Source organism: Perca fluviatilis, chromosome 18 (genome assembly GCF_010015445.1).
Source record: "Perca fluviatilis chromosome 18, GENO_Pfluv_1.0, whole genome shotgun sequence".
Lineage (NCBI taxonomy): Eukaryota > Metazoa > Chordata > Actinopteri > Perciformes > Percidae > Perca > Perca fluviatilis.
Window position 1 is genome coordinate 14,256,095 of NC_053129.1, and position 24,647 is coordinate 14,280,741.

Consider the following 24,647-nt stretch of genomic DNA (forward strand, 5'->3'; position numbering starts at 1 on the left):
CACAAGTACGGGGGGACAAGGGAAAAGAAAATAGTAGGCCAACAAAAACAATAAAAAGGAATAAAAACCAGGCGCTAAATGGAAGGGGGACGTAATTTAATGTAGGCTACTGACTACAACCACATCGCATATTGTAAAGTTATTTTATGAATGAAATAGACATATTACATACCTGAGGGCCAATTCGGGGACATTTTTGAATAATTTATAATCCCGTAATTGTCTCTATCTGTTAAAAGCCTGACCGAGATTGACTTGGGTTTCGCCCATCGTCTGTCTTTACCTTTTAGTTCTTCATTTAATTTCCTTTTTTTCTGTGATGGTCCTGCCCCAGTATCAGCCATAACTACAACATATAACTTCTAAAATAAAAGTAAAATACAATTAGGCCTATATAAAGAAATCTCCTGCTACCCTTTACCTGGCTGCATAGGCTTTTCCGGTGTTACTAAGAAATCTGTGACCCATCAGAATGCGTGACTGAAGCGCCGTCTACCTGCTATGAATCATTTTGTGACTTTGCGGGAAAAATTGGACCCGGGCAAAGGCATTAATAAAAACTATAGAAAACTAGCATTAGAGTCTCCTTTAAAGCAGTGCTGGAGCATGAAGTGAATACTTGTACACACACAGACACACAGACACACACACACACACATTGAAAATAAAGCGCTTAACTCCGAGAGAACTGACTCAGCTGAACTGGTCTGACTTATAACAGGCCTGACCTACACACACAAACCATATTATATTTATGTACTATGTTATACTATGTCAGTTTATAGCTAATAAAAAAAGTAAATAGTGGGAAATGCTGGTGGTATTCAATCCTTATTGGCATGTCTAATGTGTATTGTAGAGTATAATGGATTGTCAGAGAAAAGTCAAGTAAAAAATATAAATTTGGCTTGGTTGAAGTGATGAAATCAATTTGGCATGTTCAGCTGCAAAACAATCTGTCACATTAAAACTAGCAGAGGAATGAAAGGGCTTCAACATGATAAAGAAACTATGTTATTGTTTTTAAATGTAACTTCCAACGACAAAAAAGATGATAGTGTAATTGCTAAATATCAATATCAGAATAAACAGACAGAGGTGGATCAAGCTGCCTCAACCCTGCAGAGATTAAATTAAATTACCTTTACCACACCTCCAAAAAATGTTCTTCAATCAGCATGTCAAACAGCAGAAAAAAAAACTCCTTTGCTTTTATTTGTTTCTCTCTCTGTGCCTATCACTCTTTCTCTTTGCACTTACACAGAGACCCACACGCAGCACACACACGCAACACACACACACACACACACACAGGGCAGGAGGAGTAGTCCTGATGTGTTGGGATGGTGTATAATTACATGGTGTGAACTCTTTTAATCAATCACTCTCAGGCAGGTGTAGGGGGAGGAGGGGGGGGTGCTGCTGCTGGGACGGCCTAGTCTCACGCCCCCCTATCGTTGGCCGGCACCGCTGGCTGGCTGTCAGCCAGAGGTCTCCTGATCCATGTTGGTTAAACGCGCATTAATCTGAGTTTGGCAGGGTAATCAACATCCTAACTCAACTGTGAAATTGAATTCCGCGGTGGAACATCGTTCGGCCAGTTTTATGCTAAGGCTGCAGAAAGGGAAAGTGCTGCAACATCAATTTGTCACCGAGAGCTGCTGCACTGAGCTCGTGCTCGCCACAAAACACAGAGAGAGTGAGAGGAAAGAGAAAGGAAGAAGACAGAGAGTGTGTGTGTGTGTGTGTGTTTGTGTCTGTGTGTGTCTGTGCCTCTGTGTGTGGCCAAGTCTCCGTGCTGTCTACTGTTACATCCCCACCGGCTCCCAACAGCAGGCAAAAAGAAGGATTTACTTCAGTGGTGTGAGTGGGCTGAATGAGGGAAAGAGAAGAAAAGGAAGAGAATGAGAGAGGAGATAGAGAGGGGCGGGTTTGTTACAAGGTCCATGAGCCGAGAAGAATAGTAATTCTTAAGCTGCCAGATGACTCCTTGTTTTTTCTTTTTATTCATACCACTGCTGCAAAATCTCCAAACATCATAAGACAAATTAGGGTGCATTGATTCCTCAGCCCATTTTTCACTATGGCCTATATTTAATTTGATTTAGGATTTGACAAAACACTGCATATAACATCAAATATTAACAATACACCTTATATAGTCTGAAGGAGATTATGTCTTTTAGCATTTTTTGGCTTTTTTTTCATTATACAAGCTGCATCCTGTTAAATCTTTACATTCCCTTCACATACTGTACATTTCCAGGAAAGCAAATGTGCCTCCTCAAGCACGACTCTGAAAGTGGTAATAAGAAACTATATGTAAGAAAAATGACCTTCCCCTGCACCAAGCCAATCCTGCTACCCTTGCATTCTCTGTGGCTGTTTTTCTATAAGTGGTTATTTACTGAAGCATGCAGGTTAAATGGTTTTTCATCAAGGCACCCTGGGATCTACATCAGCAAACTTAGCTTCCTCTCAGTTACTGGTCTCAGGGTTAGGGTTAGAGCAGTGTTTCTGTGACTTACCCCTGCTTGCCTTGCACCATATAACCTATTCTAGTATATTTTACTGTAGCTAACACAGCTCTGCACAATAATATTATATAGTATAAAAGAATCACCACGAGAAAATAATACTGGAAACATATGGTTACACTACACAGCCACTAATGCATGGAAGATTTGTTTGCTCTTGTCTGTGGCGTCTCTGCGTGGAAGAATCTCTAGGGTATCTCTCCCACTGCTCCACTGGAGCACATCACAGGCTGCATCACGCTCTCCCAGTGCCAACATACTTACACTGCAGGTGTTTCATACACAATGGGAAGCTAAAAGCGATGAAACACGACATTAACAGCAAGTCATGTTACAACAACAATCAAATCGGTACTTTTATATTTACTGTACATTATTTTGTCATGGTAATAATATTTTACTGGCTATCTGCTGAGTATAATCTAACCTAAAAATTGGCCCTTTTATCATCTTTGAGGTGTTAATCTGCGAAATCTGTTGTAAGTTTATTTTTTGGTGACATCTTTGGTTAAGAGCACCCATGATACGAGGATGGTTAGGATTAATATCCGTGTCTAGTTTAATTCTTTACATACAGAACACAACTTCTATGCAGATGACACAGCTGTGTAACTGTAACCATTCTAACATATTTAACTTGACCTAAAGTTTGCCTATTAGATATTTAATTGCCATAGTACATTTTTGCCTTTATAAAAAGAGTTCTGCACAAATCTTAAGAGCAAGTTGTGTTACTCCAATTTAAGCCTCTCTTTGTTTGTTACAGTATTTAACATATATTTTAGAAAAAATATATTATAATATTTTAGAATTTTGTATAATGCTCTATTTGTTCTTTGCACTTTTTCTTTGAGGTTTTTGTACTTTTAGGTTTTATATAATTTGATCATAATACAACCACACAATTACTATCTAAATGTGGCAGATTATTACACAGTTTTTGTCTACTTTGACTTCCTCTGATTTTAGTATTCTCATTTTCTTTCCCACTCTCTTACTGCCATGCCATTGCCTTTCACGTCTTTCTTTGTTCTCTACATTCCTTTGTGCCTCTCTTTGTCTAGTCTAGTTCTCTTTCTGTAATTCAGAGCTTTCTGGTCGATGGTCAGCGTGAGCATTAATTGATCTGTGTGCAGAGACAGTGGCTTCTGAAGAGGGGTAATTCTGTATGTGGCAGCGCCTGCCACCTTCAGGGAAGAGAAGATGAACAGCTGACACCATCTGACAGGAAGGCCCAAATAAAAATGTATACTGTAGAGCGAGAATGAGAGAGAACTAGAAAAAAGGGGAGAGAGAGAGAGAGAGAGAGAGAGAGAGAGAGAGAGAGAGAGAGAGAGAGAGAGAGAGAAAGAGGACTGAATATTTAAAAGAGACTGCAGATGGATGGGAGGTGGGACTAAATGTGGGGATACATCTGTGTAATTTTCTCTGAAATGTTTCCACAGGCTTGTCAGGAGTGCTGGACAGCCACTGTAGCCATTTTGTAGCTTATACAATATGCCCTGCAGTATTGAGTAAACACTGTCCCTGTCACAATTATCTTCATAGATAAACATAGTTTTATAAGAAAGTATTAGAATGCATAGTTTTTGTGTTTTGGTGTTAAGTTACCTTGGTTAAGGTCTGTGAGTTAGTGAGACTCTCCGAGAGGCGAGGGTATGTGTAGGAGCTGTATGGGTGGGCCTGTGGAGGGTTCTTGAAAGCCCCACTGGCTGCATAAGGGACATTTGGCTCCTGCAGTCCAGAGCCTGACCGAGATCGCTGTCTTATAGCCGGCGTGGGGCTGGTCTGCGTCACATAGGAACTCTTGGGTCGCTTTTCGTATTCGTCCCGAAGGCCGCCGTAGCTCCACTCACTGTCTGGGTAGTTAATCTGCTCGCTGTGTAGCGAGGCACGAGATGGCGTGCCTACTGAAGTGTCCCGGTAGTCCTGGCTGGATGAGCCACCCACAGACGCCCGATAGTAGCCGCTGGAGCCCACACCACTGCCCACCGTGGAGGCCACCTCATCGGCAGAGCGTCCTTTGCTCTCCAAGTAGGTGTGGTAGTCCGGGGGAAGCTTGCCATAGTCAGATTTTTGGGGCATGGCGTCCGGGTAGAAGGGGCTGCGTATGGGGTATGAGTGACCATTCTGCTTGGTGAATCGATAGTGCCTCCCAACTGCCCAGTCCCCATCGATAGAGAAGCTTGGCTTGCTGGGATCAAGAGAGAAGTCCCTGCTGGAGGTGTCTAGGTCACAGGAGTAGCGGGAATAGTAATGATTGAATCCATTCTCCTCCGGGGCGTTTGGGTGACCACTGCCGGAGGGTTTGGAGCTGCTTCCAGCCTGGTGGGGTCCTGGTGGGCTCTCTTTACGCAGGGAGTTGGAGCGCGTTACTGAGATGTTGTCAAAATCCTCCAGCAGGCCATTGATGGAAGCATCTTTGGGTGGCCGGTTCCCTCGAACAATGGTCTACGAGAAGAACAAACACATTTACACTTAACATACAAGAGAGTCTGCTGCCTGAGAGTTTAATGAAGGTAGCCCTGATACTTTGGGTTGCAGTACATTCAATTTCAGTAAATCATTCCTGGCTGAAAGCTGAATGGGATGAATTGAAATTCCTGTTTAATCAACTTCAACTAAAAACACGTCAATTTTCAGGCTAGAATTTCAATTCATGTGTATCAGGGCTTTGTGACAAGTATGAAATTAATCATCACTTGCAATAAATGAACGCCGGTATTTTTCATCTGAAAGAAGTGCAGGCATTGGTCTTCACAACCACTAGTTGTTGCGAGTTGGGGTGCAGCTTGCAAATGCATGGAGATAAATGGCGGGATACCTTAGATGCTAAAAGGAAACCAGTGGAAGATTGAAGGAGCTAATTCCTGCCCCATTTCCCTCGCAACAGATTAGCTTCATTTTCAGTGGGCTGATCAGGATACATTAATAGTCGTGACGTTTAGTTTAGTGCTTGTAAGTTGCATGAGCACATCAGCATGCGCTAGCACACACCAACGAAGTGAGAGTGAGGAGGAAAGAGAGGGAGAGAGAGACTGAACACACACACATGCTCACATCTGCTTCAAAGCATAGGCAGCTTAAACATCAGGGGTGCTGCTTATCCCCTCCTACCTTGTGTTAAGCCCTTTACACGGATGTGTCGTGAGTAACGGGGAACTGGCGCTACAGCGGGACTCGCTGAACTACACTCTGTGCGCATGCATGATGTGCGCGCATGACACATATGCTGTTTTTATGGTGTGGACTGTGAGGATTACCACAGAGTGAAACGAGAGACACACAGTTTTTATCTACCTGTCTCTCTACTACTTGGACATCACAGGAAAAGCTGCATTAGAACAATGGAAACATGTTGCGTGGCTGCTGAGTGCTGAGAGGAGGCTGAGCTGTAGGGATTATTGTTTGAATAATTCTTACATAATCTATTTGAGAGCTTTTTGTGATGATCAAACAAAACTGCAAAATTTTATTTTTGTATATGTGACTGTGTTTTGGTGATGCTGTCCTTGGATTATAGCCTCTAAGTACCTCAAGTAGTAAATTTATCCATGATTTTTGTTATACTTTGCAAAATCCACCACAATCACAGTTGTTTCACAAATCCTTGTGTGCTTTTACATCACTACTTTCCATTCTGGATTAAAATCCCTGAAAGTGCCCATCATGCTTTTAGGCATTTTGTGTATGTGTACCTTGATGTTTTTATGGTCTCAATCAGTTTTCAGCTCCTTATCCTCATAAATTACCCACCCACCTGTCAATGCTAACTCATGTGGCTTTCACAAGCCTGCGGAAATCCCTTGAAATTCAAAAAATTATATTTCCTTGAATATCATAAGATGAATGGGTTTGTTAAAGCTGTAGCAATCAGGGAGTACAATGAAGCTGAACTGACTAACTGTAACCCAGCATGCCTGTTCCACAGGGACAGCTGTTTAATTCCCACTGGGACAGCCATTGCTAGAAATGTATTGCACACACTCATCACAATGTGAAGCACTTTGGATACAGTGGGATAGGATATGTGGTGTGATGATGACCTAAACTAACCATATTATTCTTTTCTATTTTTACTTTAGAGATAAAATCCTCATTTTAATTTTGAGAAAGCTGGCAATAGTAAACCCATTGTATTAGTCACATGTATACTTGGTAGTCTTTTCTACCTCCGAAGGTGTTTGCTGAACCTCGCTCTAAGACCCGACGAATGTTACATCAGCAAGTTCTTTGACATTCTTTGACAGCGCTCATGCCTTGCTGTCTGTCACATAACTGTCATACTTGTCTCCGCTGTAGTTTGTCCATGTCACATGTACTGAGGGAGTCTCAGAAAAGCGGGGATAATCATCAACTCTCAGCAACATTGTGCTGACACAAGAACTCATAAACATGCCTTCACTTAGCTACCTGCATACTGTCACTGCAAACACACTGCCTTCCTCTCTCATGTATCTATGAGATTGTGGCTCAACCAAGCTACCACAGCAGAAGTATAATTGCCTATTATTAAGGACACTTTCTTGTTTTACCCATACAAGAAGGTCTGAGTTTTGCCCCAAAACACATTTCTGACAGAGGTGTTGACTGAGGGCTCTTCAGTTAAATCAAATCTCCCTTACTGCCTGATGGTTCCATATTGTTTCACATTTTCAGCCATGCCTGCTGCTGCCATAAACATTTGTACATATATTCGAGATCCCTGGAGAATAAATATTAATGACTTCAGTGATTTCCTGATTTTCCATATAGCACCATCTTCAATTTGCCCAATACTTTGAATTATGACCGAATATCTGCTAAAATAATAATAATAATAATGACAAACTTTAGCTACTTTAGCTAGCTGAGTTAGCTACTTTTGTTGTGTTATGTATTTGTAGTAGTTTTTTACCAAGTGAAACAGATACAAACAAACAGTGTATAGCTTCAATAAAATTAGCTGAATCAATTGTATTAGTATTAATAGTGTATTTTATTTTGATGTAACTGCCTTTAATGATATTCTGCCAACAGTTTGCCTGTAATTACGGTTTAAACAATACGGCATGAACGCGGCTTATTGCTTTGTGAAAAGAATACTAAAAACTAGCCATACAATAAGTCATACAGAACATGCTCATTAATAGCAATTTATACAAATCACGTGGGTATTGTATGCTATGGTAACTAACCTTTTTCTTTCTGTTTTAACTTTAACAACTTTAACAACCTTACACAACTTTTTTTCTGACTTGTACCTACTAGCTGAGTACAGTTCTTTCCGACTAAAATAAAGCCACTGCACAAGCCTTTATTATTACTAAGGCTGTTTTATTTGCACATAATCTCTCCCTTTGATTGTATTACTTGGTAAACCTCCCCTCTCCCTCTTTAACACTCCAGTTGCTCTCCTCTGTTTGAGAGCTATAGGCTGTTTGGTGCCGTGACCTGGAACCCAAGGTGAAAAGGCCTATAAAAGCAGCGAGTAAAGTCTAGCTGAGAGGCGGAGGCTGCAAGACGGATGGTCTTTTGAACAGGTTGGTCAGTGGAAATCTAGCATGCCTTGGACAGATGTTGCCGAGCATAAGGCAGGCCTTGGCTGACATAAAAAAATCACAAGTCATACACTCCTGAAAAAAGTCACACAGGTCTGCTCTTCATGTTGTTAAACTACATTTTCCTCTAAAATAATGTTCATGTCACATTAATGATGCAAATAAAACTGCTAAAAATAAACACTGCTGGAACTGTCATGAGAATTATCCGTACACGTCCTCTGAACTGTGCTATGAATTTGTGAATGGCGTGCTTTGTGTGAAACCTAAAATGAGGCCAAGTAACATCATGTTACGCTATGTGGATGTCGGTGATTCCAAGCTAATTCAATTGGCATACAACAGTAGGAAGTGTCAGTTATCTAATAAAACATTGTCATCTCCATTTGGTTCATAATCAATAAGACTGTGTCAAGGAGCGTGACAGGTACAGGGGATAGAGAGAGCCGGAGAAAACAAGGCGGCAAATGAAACCGAGGAGGTGATGAGAGTGCAGAGGGGAGAGGGAGACAACGTTAATTGTGTGCCAAATCACTGTCAAACTGTCGGCATCAAGCCTGAAAATCTTTCCATTAATTTAGAATTAGGGGGCTGATACTGGCTTCCGTACCCCCCCTTTCTACTCTCCCCTCTTCCCCCTGTCCTTACAGCTCTGTGAGCTCTGTGCACGGGTCGTGTTCAGCAGCGGCTGTGACAGCAGCCATATTTCACCGGCGTGCGGCGTTGGCCTGTCTTTTAGTGATAAGCTGTAATAGATCTACTCCCTCCACTTACTACGGCCTGTTCAAGGTAAGCACAGGAGAGGAGAGGAGAGGAGAGGAGAGGAGAGGAGAGGAGAGGAGAGGAGAGGAGAGAGGGAGAGGAGAGGAGAGGAGAGGACAGGACAGGAGAGGAGAGGAGAGGAGAGGAGATAAAGAAAGAAAAGGAAAGAGGAAAATGGGAAGATAACAGATGGAAGAAGAGCAGAGGAAATAGAAAGTATGTGTGGGAGGAGTGACAAAAAACAAACTAGTTGGTGTGATGTAAAGCTAGCAATAGAAAAGCAGAACAGGACACTGAAAGCAGCTTTGAAGGAAGAGAAAGAGGAATCACATACAGAAAAGGATGGAGAAGGGGTGACGAGGGAAGGGAGGGAGGAAGTGTCGTAGAAAGGGAGCCATGAAAAATGAGGCTCATTGGGAGATAAGGGGGGATTAACCTTGCTGGTAATGAATGGAGGGTGTGATGGGAGGATGGAGGGAGGAAGGGTGGAGAGATAATTAATGAACTTGCCCTTCCTGTGACTCCTAGCTAGAACCCTGGTATCTAGGCTACGCTCCACTGGCCAGCAGGGTCCCGGGACAGCTGAGGGGCCAGAGGAGGAGGAGCAGCGGTGGCTCTCCTTCTCTGCACTGCTGTTTCATGTGATTTTGGTCCTCAAACTGCTTTTTGGTCAGGGATCTGCCAAAAATGTAACAACTATTTCACACTTTTAACAGTTGAAAAGCCCGCTGTCATGTTTAAATACAAGGAGAACGTATTTTCAGACTCTCCTGGAAGCATTCACCCTGGCTCCTTTCTCACCTCCACATAGCAGCTGACCAATCATGGCGTGAAGAGGGTGCAAATGTTGGACTGTCAGTTTCGGAAAGTCACTGAAATGGTCAGAGAACAGGCACTCCAAACCTACATCTGCAAGCTGTGGGGGGAAGGGGGTGTCTGAAGATATTTGACCATCCAACAAGCAAGTGAGATATACTGGCCTCTTTAACTTATGCAAACCATTTAAAATGTGTTAAATAAAATTACCTGTCAAACTAAATACTGCTTCTCTTTTCTTCTCTCTGTTTTGAATAAAATACGTTATTTGGTGTATGAACACATACTCATAAGAGTAAATTTAATGGGACTGAAACCCTTACAAGATTACCTGTTTCAATCCAGTGATGCTGGGTATGTGAATATTATCTGCTACTTCTTCGACAGACACACACACACACACACACACACACACACACACACACACACACACACACACACACACACACACACACACACACACACACATGTCACACACAGCCTGATAGATTTAAAGAAATACACACAGCACGCAACAAACAAAGGCAAATGTGTAACCTCCTCCCAGTCGTGAGTCTTTAGTTACACATGAAAGCTCATCACTTACAGTACCACACACACACACACACACACACACACACACACACACACACACACACACACACACACACACACACACACACACACACACACACACACACACACACACACACACCAGTACATCGCCTACTCAACACACCCACTCTCAACTCTCAGTCCTGCCAGAACACGACCAAATAGAAATTATGTTTTTTGACTGCTGACATGCTCTAATATATACATGTCTTAAACCAGAAGTATTTATCTTCTTCCATTCCCATCGCACCATGCCCCCTCTCTCTTCCCTCTTTTTGAGGGGGCAAATCCCAGGCACCAACTCTACTCTGTTAATCTCGCTGTCACGACTCACGCTGTAGAGAACATGCTCGCGTGGGTATTGATGCACACACACAAACATACACTTCTACTATTACTACTGTCACTGCTGCTCCTGAAGTGCAGTATCCTTCTGCATCAGTGACCAATTTGTGAACAGAAGATATTCACGGCCGTCTGAGAAAGATGATATCAGAGAGCCCTTGAGACAGCAGACAAAAAGACTACGCACGACTCTCCTTTGAGTGTCTCGCTGAGGACCAAACATGCAGCGCTGATTAATGAATGATCAAATAAAGCAACTACCACAGCTGATGTATATACAAAGAGGGAAGACACTGTTTGTGTGAAATGAAACATCCATCATTCACAGGGTGATAAGAACAGCTAGGTGTATCGTCTCTGTTTTTTATCAGCCTCCACCTTGATGTAGGTGATACTGTATAAGACAAGGGCTCATATCTTTAAACAACAATGCATGAAAATATAGCAAACACAATCCCACACAATTCAGGTAAGCAGCATGATTAAGGTGTTCTTATCCTCTAGCTCTCTCTGGTGGATAGAAGTGATAAAACAACTAACTGCTTAAAGCTGAAATGTAAGTTATGCTCACTACTACTGTTTATTTCTAGTCTACAATACTACAAAGAGGAAGCCTAATGTTATTAATGTAGTTAGCACGATGTTTTGAAAATATTTCTTTTTTTAAGTGAAGTAATTTCTCAAATTATTTTATATATTAATATGTTTGCTTTTCAACATATTAATCATACTTCTAATATATAACAGTTTAAATGAAATTATAAAATATGTAAATATCAGCAGGGTGTTGCTCCTAAATCTAATCAGGTTTTAGAATGGGGCTGTAGTGTATCGACAGCCAAATGGAAATCAAGAATATTTGTCACAAACACAGACAGAAATATCTCAGTGGAGACTCTAACCACATATCAAGTAACATAGTGGTGGGACATTTAAATAAATAAACAAGTGATTATGCTGGTGTTATTTTATATTTTTCCTATTGTCAACAAATTACAAGAAAATACTATGGAAAAACAATCATAAGGGACAGGTGTGTCTGTTTGGTTTTATAGTAGCATGTCTTTTTGATGAGTGCTGGAGGGTGACCTTACAGATTTTTTTATGTTGTTTTTTGTTATTCTGTTGATTGTTGGAGCATTTGATTCAAGGACAATTTCCATGTGAATGGACAATAAAGTTTTATCTTAACTTATCTAAAAAAAAACAACAACAACAATGCATTAGTCCATCTCTCAATATTTTCTGACTTCACTTCTCTGTCTTCTCCAAGCCCACTAGTTCCAACTGAAAATATAAATCTTAAATATGGCTCAGAAATGTATAGTTTCATTTTTTTAAAGGCTCATTATTATCCTAAAACAGCTGGACACTGTAGTTTTTAGCAATCATTACTCAAACACATGATGAGTAAATGGTTTGGGGACTATTTTCTGCTGCGGATTAATCTACATTTGGTGCGCTATAGTATTTATGGCAGGAAACTAGAGTGCCCATGTTTATGATAATGAATGAACATGTTGGCCAGTGCAAAGGTGTAGCTCATTAATGTGTTTGAACACTTTTTGGACAACAAATAAGCTGTATGGTACAGAGCAATGAGCTAATAAAGTTATTAGTTTATGTTAAATTAGCTAAGCCAATTTGATATATCAGGCTTTGGCTACATAAATAATACTTAATGGTATTAATGTATTGTTTGGTCTTAACATGGGATTTGTTGGCAATAAGAAAAAATATTGAATATTACCAGCCTTGTACTTTATACAATACGTTTTAACTGATTTAAAGGGAGAGGGGTTGGAGTTAAGGTTTCAGTATTCTCATAAAGTCAATTATAACCAGATTGTTTGATCAGAACAATAGACACGCCTTGTAAAAAAGATCATCACAGAGCCAGGCATAAATGTAATTGTACCTAGTAATAAGTAATAACAATATTTATAGTGTCAAGAAATGTTAAGATGAGCCAGACAGTCGCAATGTTTTGTGTGTAGTCATGTGGGAGAAGCAGGAAGTGTCTTGAGCTCTGCTGCACTCTGCTGGTCTGATTCCGTATTTCATATCTGAACCAGCACCTTCATTGTGAATAATCGTGAATTAAAATGATGTGGATGTTAATTTCACTGATTAAGGGACAAAGTACAGTGAGGATCTGGTAGTAAGTTTCCTTGAGGCACATATCTAAGATATCAGTTATTAATTAGAATGACTCATCCTGACCCCAAAACCCAGTCGTATATGACCTCAGATCAGTACGCAAGCTGACAGGTTGACCCACCTGTATTACTTAGCCGAGGATTTCACAGAACAGTTTCACTGATTTCTTGACATGTTATTAGTGGAACTACGGATGAGGTCCAAGCAAACATGAACAGGATTATTCAAGGAGCGTATTATGGAGTGTTTCCATGATTAATAGGCTGTGAGCTGACCTGTTTCCTCAGGCCATCCTGCTGCCTGTTAGTTACAGTAGTTAATAACAATCATCTCAACATGCTGAGGAGAGGCTGTACACTGAGCGGTTCATTGAATAGGTGGATGCCATCATAAGATACATAATAATGAAAGTTGACATGAAAATGATTCTGCCTGTGTGCATAAAGGAATACAAGCCTTTGCTTTTACCACAACATTAAAATAAGGAATATAAAGGCTGAGGTTTTACTGTTATTAAAACACTGCTATACTTCAAGTTCCACAGTTTATGGAGTTTATGGTGTATAAAACATCTAAGAAATGGTCCTAAGAATGGTCCCAACCTGTAGGTAAAGAAAACTTAAAATAAAGTGATTAAGAAGCTTTATATAAATAAGCTGAAAGTAACTTGTAGTAAAGTCTAGGTTTGCTGACTTGAGTGAATCCTAAGTCTTATAAAATAACTACAATTTTATCTACCCAAAATGCCCACCATCCAGCCCCACCAATAGCAGGCCTCCATACAGTAGCTGACATGTCAGGGCTGCATCACATCAATCATCACAGCTTCATGCACACCTCATTATAGCTAAGACTACCCATCATTCATTATATCCAACTTTATATATGCTTTATTTTTATTGTAACATGCAAGAGGACAGCTTTTATAAGATATTTCCCCTAACACTTATGTAAACAATATCAATATATGCTGTTTGGGTGTATTGTTCATAAAAATCTTAAAATTAGTTAAAGAAGGCTGCATGAACCATTTTAAGTCATGGGTCTTGGGGGTCTTATAAAATTATTTTTGTTATTCAAATACATTTTTAATTGCTTCTGTTTTGCAAAAAAAGGGAACACACGGTTTAAAAGTTTTAACAGCAAGTTTATATATTTAGAACGTTTAATCGTATAGTTTAATTGTAGTTATATGTTTTATTATTCATCAACTTTAAAACTCACCAGAATTCTTGTATTTCACAGTTTAACTTATAAGTAATGCAATCTTATAATAACATAATTAATAATTGCTGTATCCATCATTTCATGACCTTTGCTAGTCACACACCAAAATGAGTCTGAGCAGCTTTATACATACCGGCCCTGGTTACAAGATGTACATAAGGGGTTGTAAGATAATTATCAAGATAGGAAACAGAAAATTAAAATGTCTTTCTTTTGAAATCCTGTTTAGTTTGACCTCTTTAGGCCTCTAAAAACTATTCAAATGAAACGATTTAAATAACTGCCTACTCTCTCAGTAGCATATTTCTCCAAGGGAGGGATTCTCTTTTTTGTCACATGAGAATTTGTGTACACTTTTGCCCACATAGAAGCCTAGAGTAAGCCTCTGGTGGTGTTCAATGGGATTAACGTATCAGTGTGTAAAGCATCAGTTAATGTATCATGTGTATGTGTGTTTATGCGTATCATGCTGCCGAAGGCATACTGTGGAGCCCCTTACACAAGCCGGTGAGTATTTGAGGCTATGTTTTCCGACTCTGATGAGACGCCTCCAAGCCCGACAGCTCCCCAGCCAGCAGCTCAGACCACCGTGACCCAGTCACCTTTGACCTCAGCTGGATAGAGCCTAAGCTACAAGCTCCAGGGATCCATGAGTCACACAGGATGCAACGCATGGATTGAGGGACGATTTCCAGCAAAATGGATTAGTGGGGAAAGCATAATGAAATACAAACATACAGTCCGACCAAATCCCTGACCTTAAGCATATTAGCGCAGTAAAGCCTGGACACCCTTCTTTTTTCCATCGTTCTAAGCACTGGCAGATTTAGCCTGATTCAGAAACATAGCCAGCAGAAATTGTTAGAAAATGTAATGATAATAAGTAGAATAACCAAACTGCAGTACAGTGTCTTTGCCAGTGTGATCAATTATGTGATCTAAATCGGCTTCCTTCGAGGAGTTTCCAAGTGAGTCCGTCACTGTCAAGGAAACTTTCTGATCTAAAGCTGGAGAGAGGAGATGAGATGGTGAGCAAGAAGAAGAAGAGGAGGGGATCAATTAGATGTCCCTGAGTTATCTTCTTGTCAACTCTGAGACAGATAAACAGACAGCTGCCTGCTATAGATTAATTACACACCGGCGCTCATTAATCTGAGCCCCGTCAGCAGGCCTCTGCATCACATCTCCACCCCTCCCATCCTCATTCAACGCTCACTTTCTACTCTTTTTTCCACTCATTTGACTGTTCCCCTGTTCTCCTCTTTCACACACACACACACACACACACACACACACACACACACACACACACACACACACACACACACACACACACACACACACACACACACATTCATCCAATATGTTACAGTTGCAATTTTCAAGGTCATTACCAATGAGATAGATTGAAAGCATTTTAAATTATGAATGTGAAGTTAACTACTGTACATCATCATTATGTATTGTCCTGATTAGCAAATGCTAGCATGCCAACATGCTAACCTAAGGTGGAGAACAGGGTAAACATTATACCTCCTACAAATCAGCATGTTAGCATTGTCATTGTGAGCATGTTAGCAAGCTGGTGTTAGCATTCAGCTCGAAGCACCACAGTGGCTGAGAAAAGTCTCACAGAGCTGCTAGCATGGCTGCAGGCGCTGAGTCTGTCACTGACAGCTTGATATTAAATATGAGAAAAACTGTTAGGGTCCTGCGATAAGCATCAAAATCAATAATTAGATGTGAAGAGTTAGCTAATATTTCTATACAGCATGTATATTTTTGTCTTCTAGCATTTTACAGTGTACAGAAAACAATGTAGCATTCAATCCTTAAATGTTATCCATTTTATTACATTGTACTCTTTGTAAGGACACATACATCTGAGTGTATGAAAATGATTTTGTTTTCTGCTCTAGTACAGCCCATCAAATAGATATTTTAATAGCACAGATGAGGCTTATGAAATATAAAAAAAAAAAAATCTGGCTGACTCTAATCTGCCCCCTGAAATGCTGATGGATGGATCAAAAATGGATTTTCATTCAATATTCTTCCAGTTAAAAAGGAAGGGAATGATTTAAAAAATAAAAACCTGAGTTGTAGTTTTCTATCTGGCCACACGAGGATACTGCAGGTCCAGCCATTATTAAATCCCCCTCACACCAAGTGTAAAGTTGATTGAGAAACAAAGAATGCAAATAATGTTTAAAGAGCCAATGTTGTTTAATGTTGAGAGACACTAGCTTTTCGATAGTGATGATACTGGTTTTCAAATGCTATGGTTTACTTTAATAGGATGCAAATATCCACATGAGAGTTGTGAAGAAAAAGAAGAAGCATGTGTATTCTTAACTCCACAGGACACACAGTATTAATGTGTTCAAGAAGATCAGGGTTTTGAAGTCACCCTGCAGTTCCTCATCCAGACATTGGAAAGCACTTCCAATCCATTACAAATTTGCAGCTTTTAAAGTATGACACGCCAGTCATCTCAAATAATTTTTTTCCTGCAACAATCCTTCCCTATTTAAAATTCACAGCCTAAATGTCCTTCCAAAAAACCCACGTTCAGACACTGAAGGATGGTTGTTAGCCAGGACATTTTGAGCTGCCCTGGCAAAGTACGGCACACGTCGCTGAAAGCCAAAATTCCCCCGCTGACTGAGGCCCCGAAGCCTCCGCGAGAGGTGTTTTGCAGTGTGACTTTGAATGGCAGCCGCGAGAGAAGACAAAGTGAGAAAGCAAGGGAGGAGGAGCAGAGTGGAGGAAGGAATGAGAGAGGTCTAAATCAATGCCATCCATTTCAGCTCAGTGCCAAGAAAGACAGATGCTCTCTCTATCGGTTTGTGTGTGTGCGTGAGGGTGCATGCCTGCACAGACACGCATCAATCAGAAGTTCTTTTCCTTCAAGTCTATTTCTGCTTTGACCAATTTAATCCTCAATCAATGTAAGATGGAGTGTAATACATACTGAGTCAAATTCAAATCAAACTTGAAATTAACACACATCGATCACAGCGTCCAACTTTCTTTTCTGTCCATTAAGAAGTTGAATGAATGCCCCAATCATTGTGCATGACAGGATAGAGTTGCAGTTTGGCAGATTTGGAGCAAAAACATACTGTATGTCTGTCTGTATCTATACAGTGATGAAAGAGGCACTGAACTATCTCATTTCATGGTCTTCCAAAACATCCATCCAAAAAAATACTCTTGACAGGGTTTTGGGTTATAACTTGCAACGAGGGGACAAAGATTCTGGACCTGCTCCACATCCAAGCACTTGTCTAGACCTCATTCATTCTCAGTCTGGACACTCCACTACCATGGAGCTCACCCAATATTATGAATACACGCTGCAATAAAATGCTTTCTCAAATTAGCAACTCCCTAGTTGCATATGTAAGAACCCTTACAGCCTGCTTCCTTCTTTTAAATAAAGACACAGGTTTGCATTTCTGCCCCTGAAGCAAGGACTAGGTGACCCTGTTAAATCAGAAACACTATCTCTCTACACTCAGTTTCCATATGTATATATACAGCAATCCCAGCAAAGCTACAAAAATAACTCATGCCATGCAGTGCTTCGAGCACAAACCTGCCCTCTCTCACGAAACATGAGAAAACAACCTGCACTCTGTACAGCTATAATTCATGGTGTGTCACACTTCCATGTTAAGAATGCAACAAAAATAGACACAAAGTCAGATATGTGACCCTTTAAACACCATATATCTCTAAAATCTGCACAAAGCAACAGAAATAAATGCTGAATGGAACAGCTACTATCTTACCTGCACCATCACTGTTTTGTCTAATATGTTTACACTTAGTGCTGGGAACTGCTGGCAGTGAGAGCTGAGACCTGTTGCACAGACAAATCTGCATAGCCAGCATACCAGCATGCAGTCTTGGCTCACCAGAAACAGAAACAGTGGAGCACCCCACCTGTGACTGTTTATGAATCGTCTGTGAATGGGGTTTAAACAACACCTCCTCCTCAGTCTTCACCGATCCCACCAGCAGCCTTGACTCCGGCGTCAGCTGCCTCAGCTTCCCCGTCTCTCTCCTGCTCCCCCCGGCCCTGATCTCCACCACTCCTCGCCCCCCATCCATAACAAGTCACTCTGCCCGGCAGCAGCTGCATCCAGCCACGGGTCAACTGGAAGTCTGTCCCCCTACACCCACAGCAGCTACCCTCTGAGAGACCCAATGATCGAGTTTCCTCCTCTGTCACCTGCCAAAAAGCTGGTGGGGGGTTGTGCTCTGCTATCACTGACCCACTGACATTTATAGTTGCGCCTTACCAGTTATCACCCTGCATGTCATGCCCATTGTCACGTGCCTTGTACTCACACTATGCCAGTCCATTCCTTTGTCTCGCTGAGACAGCCTTGTCTGACCTGGACTAAATAAATTCAGTGATTCAGTGTCATTAAAATACTGAAATATGACTGAAATATGACTTCTGTGGATGAATTACAGTGAAGAAGACTATTTTTATGTTATTTGACAGCAAAACTGTCACAATTAGATTTGTTATCAAACCCACAACACTAAGAAGTGTACATCTACAATGCTGTACTGTTCTCCGAAAGAGTACAGCAAACATAACCAAAATGAACAAATCAACCCTAAACCCTAAATCTAAACTACACATTTTTAAATACCAGCTACTGGCAGTGTACCTCACAATTCTGGGCACATTTTGTTGCATTATTTCTTCTTCCAATGTGATGTAAGGATGAGATATTTTCAATGCAGCTATAATGGGTTTGACAGCACAGAGGTGTTCAGCTACCCAAAATATCAGCGAGCTCTCTCCTCCTACACTACCTACAGCACATGTAACCCACAGCTGAATGCAGCAAGTTTAGGCATGTACTCTGGAGGCTGTCAACAGCCATTTTGGTAAATGCAAAAAAATCACAGGACAGGAGAAGAGAAAGACAAGGCAGGCTGGAGGGAAGAAGTACATCTACATTGCATAATGACTCCTGGAATGCATTGCTCATCACAGATTTATATATCTAAATGTCTCTCCAAGGGTGGATTTACTCTAAATCTTTATTACAGAAAATATCATTATGCACGTATCTGATTCATATGCATGAACCAACTGAAGTACATGTGTAAATGTTGTGATGTTCACACCCTGCATGCCGTACTCTCACTCGCCACATGGCTCCCTTCTTGCAGCCCCTGCACAACTTCCTGACTCCAACACCAATGTATCCCTAAGTACCAGGATCATTCTAATGGCATCTGCCCTGACCTGAGGATAATCTGCTCCCACTAAACGTCTTGCATTTACATGTGTTACCTTTCCTACACAGGTCATTCTGTTTCTCACTTACAAGAACTCAGACATCTAATACTGGCTCATGGTTAAAGAAATGTGAAAAAATACAGTACATACAAACATGTCAATACACACTGTACTGTACACATACCCATCTACACACACACACACACACACCACACACACACACACACACACACACACACACACACACACACACACACACACACAAACACACACACACACACGGTAAATTACCTCCTGAGCTCCATAGGAGTCGGCAATTTGAGGGTGTCAAAGTCAAGGTGTAACATGAGACTGCCATTAATAATACCCACGGCACTGCCCCTGCTGGTGCTAATGAATGCAACACATTAACACACATGTAACCTCGCGTCACATAACCCACCCACATACACACACTGACACACGTTAACCATCTACGTCAACATCAAAAGATGAAACACAACATATAAATGAAGATGTTTTGCATGGTGGTAGATATAGCGCACTTACTCATGCACCACCACACGCACCACACACTTCAAATTGTCAGACTGCAGAAGCTTTAAGAGCACAATGTTTAAAACATGGAAATACTGAGAGGGCATGGTGTTGGCCTATACTTCTGAATTAGCATGTGTGCGGAGGGCTGGTGGTGGAGGGGGGAGAAAAGAGATGAGAGCCAAGGCTTTGAGCAATGCTAATGCTCAGCTGAGATGAGCAGTCTGACAACAAGGCTACAAGCCTTGTGAATAAACGATGAGCGCACAAGCCAGAGGGCAGAGGTAGTAGTTATTTCGGCATCATGACCGTGACGACCTCTCTAGGCGCACACACAAACAATGTGTTTATGCACGCAGACGGGCAAACATGCAGACACACACGCCATGTTGAACCTTTCCTAGACTCTGTCCCTCTGTACAGTTTGGTCAGGACAGCACTGGACGTCTGCCAGACAGGAGATCGCTTTCTCCATGCCCGCCTGGTGTGTGCACAAACACAAACACACACATACATACACACATACTTAGTAGACGGAGCTGGGAGCAGAGGAAGCCTTATGTCAATCAAGTGTCAGGGCAACCAGGGGAGGACAGGATATCAGGCCATGGGTGAGACACTATAAATAACCTGGCCTACCTAGGGAGTCATCTTAATAGTACAGTAATCTGAAAGTCAACATATTTTGAGTGTCAAAAGACAGATTTGTAAAGGCTGATTTATAGTAATACGTAGAGCCTACACCAAAGCCTAGCAAGTGAGAGAGTGACGGGGATTAGCTTCGGAGCGAGTACCGACTCTGGTGGCAGACACCGGGTTCAGACTGAAGGTAAGGCCTGAATAGTGCCCATGGTTATATTACCTTTGAGCAAGCAACAGGGCTTCCTTCATGTGCTTCCTCAAAAGTAGCACACTCACACACAACTTCCACACGAATGTGTTAGTTTGTATTCTCTGCATGCACATTCTGAGCGAGAGCGTGCAAAATCCTTTGGATTTGACGTGGGAGTGAAGTGACCCCGACTTCTAAGTATTATCAAACTACTTTCCACAGTGGTCTGTGATCTACTTTTTTATTTGTCTAAAAGACTAAAACTAGAGCTCCATCCAGATGGGATTTTTTCCTCCAGGGTAGGCTGAGTGATTTTAAATTTGCATATGTTGCATGTGTGGTGATTTTAATCAAGTCTGGAGATCATTGTGATTCCAAACCCCCTATACAAATAGTAATTACAGTCCCAAATACCTACTATTTTTCAGCAAAAATGTGCAGGCGTTTGTTTACTGTTATTGGGGTTCGTTACTTCTTTTCTCACTTTGAAATATCCTTGTCTACTGTGCACTACCTTCTGAAATTTGGCATTACCTCAAAAGTCTGGAGCAATGACTTTGGTTACGAAGGAGCATGACAAATATTTTATTATTCACCCCCTTGATTATTACAGTAGATCTTTTAATATTGAGCTATAAAATATGGCAGATAAGGCTATGTCTTGTTTAAGCCTGTTTATGAAAAACTTTTGGCATGTCCATGCGCACTCAAGTCAAATCTTGACTTGAGTGACATGTTTTTTTGCTAAGTCAATAGTTTTGTCATAGAAAATTAATTTTTTCCTGAAAAAGATTCCAGATATATTTAAATGTATATATAATAATTTTTATATTTAAAAAAAAAAGTACAGCTTGCAAACTATCCAGACCAAATCATGTTTTAACAACTGAGAGACTACATCATGTTTGATTTAATACTAGAGAGGAGAGGAGAGGAGAGGAGAGGGAGAGGAGAGGGAGGAGGAGAGGAGAGAGGGAGAGGAGAGGGAGAGGAGGAGAGGAGAGGAGAGGAGAGGCGAGGACAGGAGAGGAGAGGAGAGGAGAGGAAGGGAGAGGTGAGGAGAGGATCTAGAGGTGGATCACAGAAAGGGTTCTTCTAACTAGGGTTGGGTACCGAAACCCTGTGCTAATATGGCACCGGTGCCTAAACTACCAGTATCTACTGTACCGAATAGCAACGTGCCTCATTTCAGTGGCAATTAAATGCCTTTTGTGCTGGTCTCTGATGCTCTGAAACAGATGTTAGAGGCAACAGAAGCATCGCTGCAAGTGACGCTAGTTAACACTTCACTTGACAGCAGGTAACGTTAGCCTACCGCTAGCTAGCAGCTGGATTAAACACGGTTAAAATGCTGACAGCCAAACGGTGTTAAGTGTGTCTGTATTTCAATGTAGAGGATTCCAACAGCGGGACGTTAAGCAGTGTGCAGCTGCCTTTGTCGGGAAAAACAACACAGACGTGTTGCGTTCTCTTGAAACTAGTAAGCCTCGTGGTGCATTCAAAGTTATTGTAAAATACCCTATTCCCTATTACACTATTTTTTTTTAAGTATCAGTTCAGGCACCGTTTAGGCACCGGCACATGTTTAAAAGTATCGTTTTAGCACCGGTATCGGAAAAAAACAAAACAATACCCAACCCTACTTCTCACACATGCAAACCTTTTCTGACCTACATTATTTTCTACAGTGGGGTGGCCTGCAGCAGAGCAGAATCAGCTGTCATGGCAACATGCACTTCCCATCTCAGCAACCATCATCATCACAATCATCATTATCATCATTATGATTATCATCATCATTATTATCAATGGCGCTCCATAGCAAGGGGAGAAACAAGGGAACATGCTGCTACAGTTAATTTAGTCATTTCTGGGGAGGCTCATGCGAATGAAACAAATGAGGAGTGGAGATGAGGCCCAAGAAAAGACTTGGCAGAGCAATGTAGTTAAGTCATTCTCAGTGTTTCTCCCTGTTCCTGCTTACACACCACCTCCACCTATATGCATGGTAGCAGGCAGCGGAGGAGAGATGTGGAAACAAAACAGCAGAGTTGTGACTGTGTGAGAGCGATCAACAACAAAAAAACTAAAAAGGGGGGGGAGGGGGGGTGTTAAAAACAGAAGGGAAGAGGAAGTCATACTTTGGGCAACGGCGTTTCGGATGACCGGACTTTCTTGGGAGATATCTGTGAAGAGAGCAAGAGAATTATTTTCTTGTTTCCCCCTCTTCAGAGATATCTCCTGTGGCATATTGCTGTTCTTTCTTACAGGACTTATGTGGATGTCTGATCATGTATTTTCCTGTCAGCAGCACCTGTAAGTGGTTCCTCAGAGACTAACATAGTTCGCTTGATGATTAGTGTAAATTGTAATTTCCCCACTGGGGATCAATAAAAAGTATAAATTAAATTAAAATGATAAATTAATGCTCACAATGGCGCTGTTAGTTTTACTGTTTTAGATTTATTAAAATGCATTCAAGTGCTGCAGTGCTTTATGTCAAGTTAGTTTAAAATTGACATGTTTATTATAGGGCAAGTGTTCTTATACTATTATTAAGGTCAACAAAAAATGGTGTAAGCAGGTGTTATAACACACACAGGAAAAGCTCCTAGATTTCAAAGCTGAAAGGCAGTGGGTCACACATGCAGTATGATGGGACCACAGACAGCACAATGGAAAATATAAAACACGCCCCTGTGAAGACCCATGAGGCCTAATACAACCTCCAATACCTCCAGTATGCAAGAGAAGGGCCTCAAAGCAATCACATGTTCTGCAACAACCCAGAGAAAGGTGCACAGAAATACTATGGAGCATTGTTAATCAAACTGTTTGGTGTGTAAATGACTATAATTAGCTATGGCTCTTTTATAGTGGATCAAATGTGTCAATGTGATATGTTAGGAAGAACCAATGAACAACAACACATCAGAGGAGACACTCAGAAGGTTCAGAGACAAGGGGAGACACGCAGTCACAGTCACAGGGAAGGTAAGAAGGAGAAATCACACAGCCGAATGAAAAAGAAACATCAGTTTGAATTAAGGTTTCTGAGATTGTGACATTATCTAATGAAGATGAGGAATTGTCTTTAAAGCCGCATTAAGCACTTGTTGACCAGCAGGGGGCAGAATATCTATGGGTTTAGCAACATGTTAGCAAACATTTGTCTACTCACATACACAGCTGACACAGAACAACATGAGCATCCCATTGAAGTCATGTTTCTGTCCACTTGGAGAATGTAGTGCGTCATAAGTCTGTTAAACGTATCTAGGTCACATTCTCTGGCCTATGGTTTGATCTCAACTGCTCAAAAAATTACGCAGTTCTTTATTTTGTATAATTTTGGATGGACTTTTGGTCTTTCTTAGATAGTTAATATAGTTAGTATAGTGGTGTAAGGGAATTACAGTAGAACTACATTACTGAACTGATTGTGTTGGCTGTTAAAATGTGGATATATATAGCTTTTGCTACTTCTTGTTTTACTTTTGTTATAAAAAACCACTAAGCTTTGACTGGTACTGGTGATACAATATCAGACCAAGTAAAACTGTAGCAGCACTGAATTGAAAAATGGTTCATTGTATTGCTTGTGAATTCAACATTTCATTTGTAAAAGGAAGACTGCTATTTCTTAAATGTTATATAGTCTGGCTTTAATTCTCAGTTTGGCACTTCAAGGGAGTCATTCAGTGTGACTTTAATATCACAAAATTGCTTAATGCAGGTTTAAAGCAAAATCATGGACAATGATATGACTATAATTTCATATACTAGGGCAATTTGAATAGTTTGAAGTGGTCAGATGGCACTGGAGAATGATCTATTCTGTCTCAGAGAAAAGACAACAGTGTGTAACAAGTGGATGATGGAACGATGAGTTACAGCCACACTGAAGGGTAACATAGCAATACAGAGGGGGAATGCAAAGATAGAAAAGTAAAAAGAACAGTGGTGGGTGGAAAGGGAAAGGGAATGTATGGATTTTCTTAGAAAGAGAGGGCTGTGGGTAAAAG

General features: G+C 41.0%; 1 protein-coding gene across 7 annotated transcripts in view; it reads right to left on the reverse strand.

Annotated features, from left to right (window-relative positions):
* Window positions 1-24,647, reverse strand: part of pak5 (p21 protein (Cdc42/Rac)-activated kinase 5) — a 77,701-nt gene that overhangs the window by 11,654 nt on the left and 41,400 nt on the right. For 4 of the 7 annotated variants that reach the window (XM_039782010.1, XM_039782011.1, XM_039782008.1 and 1 more), the window contains 2 exons: window positions 22,764-22,808; window positions 4,149-4,988 (listed from right to left, as the gene is read on the reverse strand). In XM_039782010.1, coding sequence (XP_039637944.1) covers window positions 4,149-4,988; window positions 22,764-22,808 — 885 coding nt within the window. Of the gene's footprint in view, window positions 1-4,148; window positions 4,989-17,778; window positions 17,803-17,932; window positions 18,116-22,763; window positions 22,809-24,647 lie in introns of those variants that run through there. The other 3 variants (XM_039782012.1, XM_039782013.1, XM_039782009.1) reach the window with 3 other exon arrangements.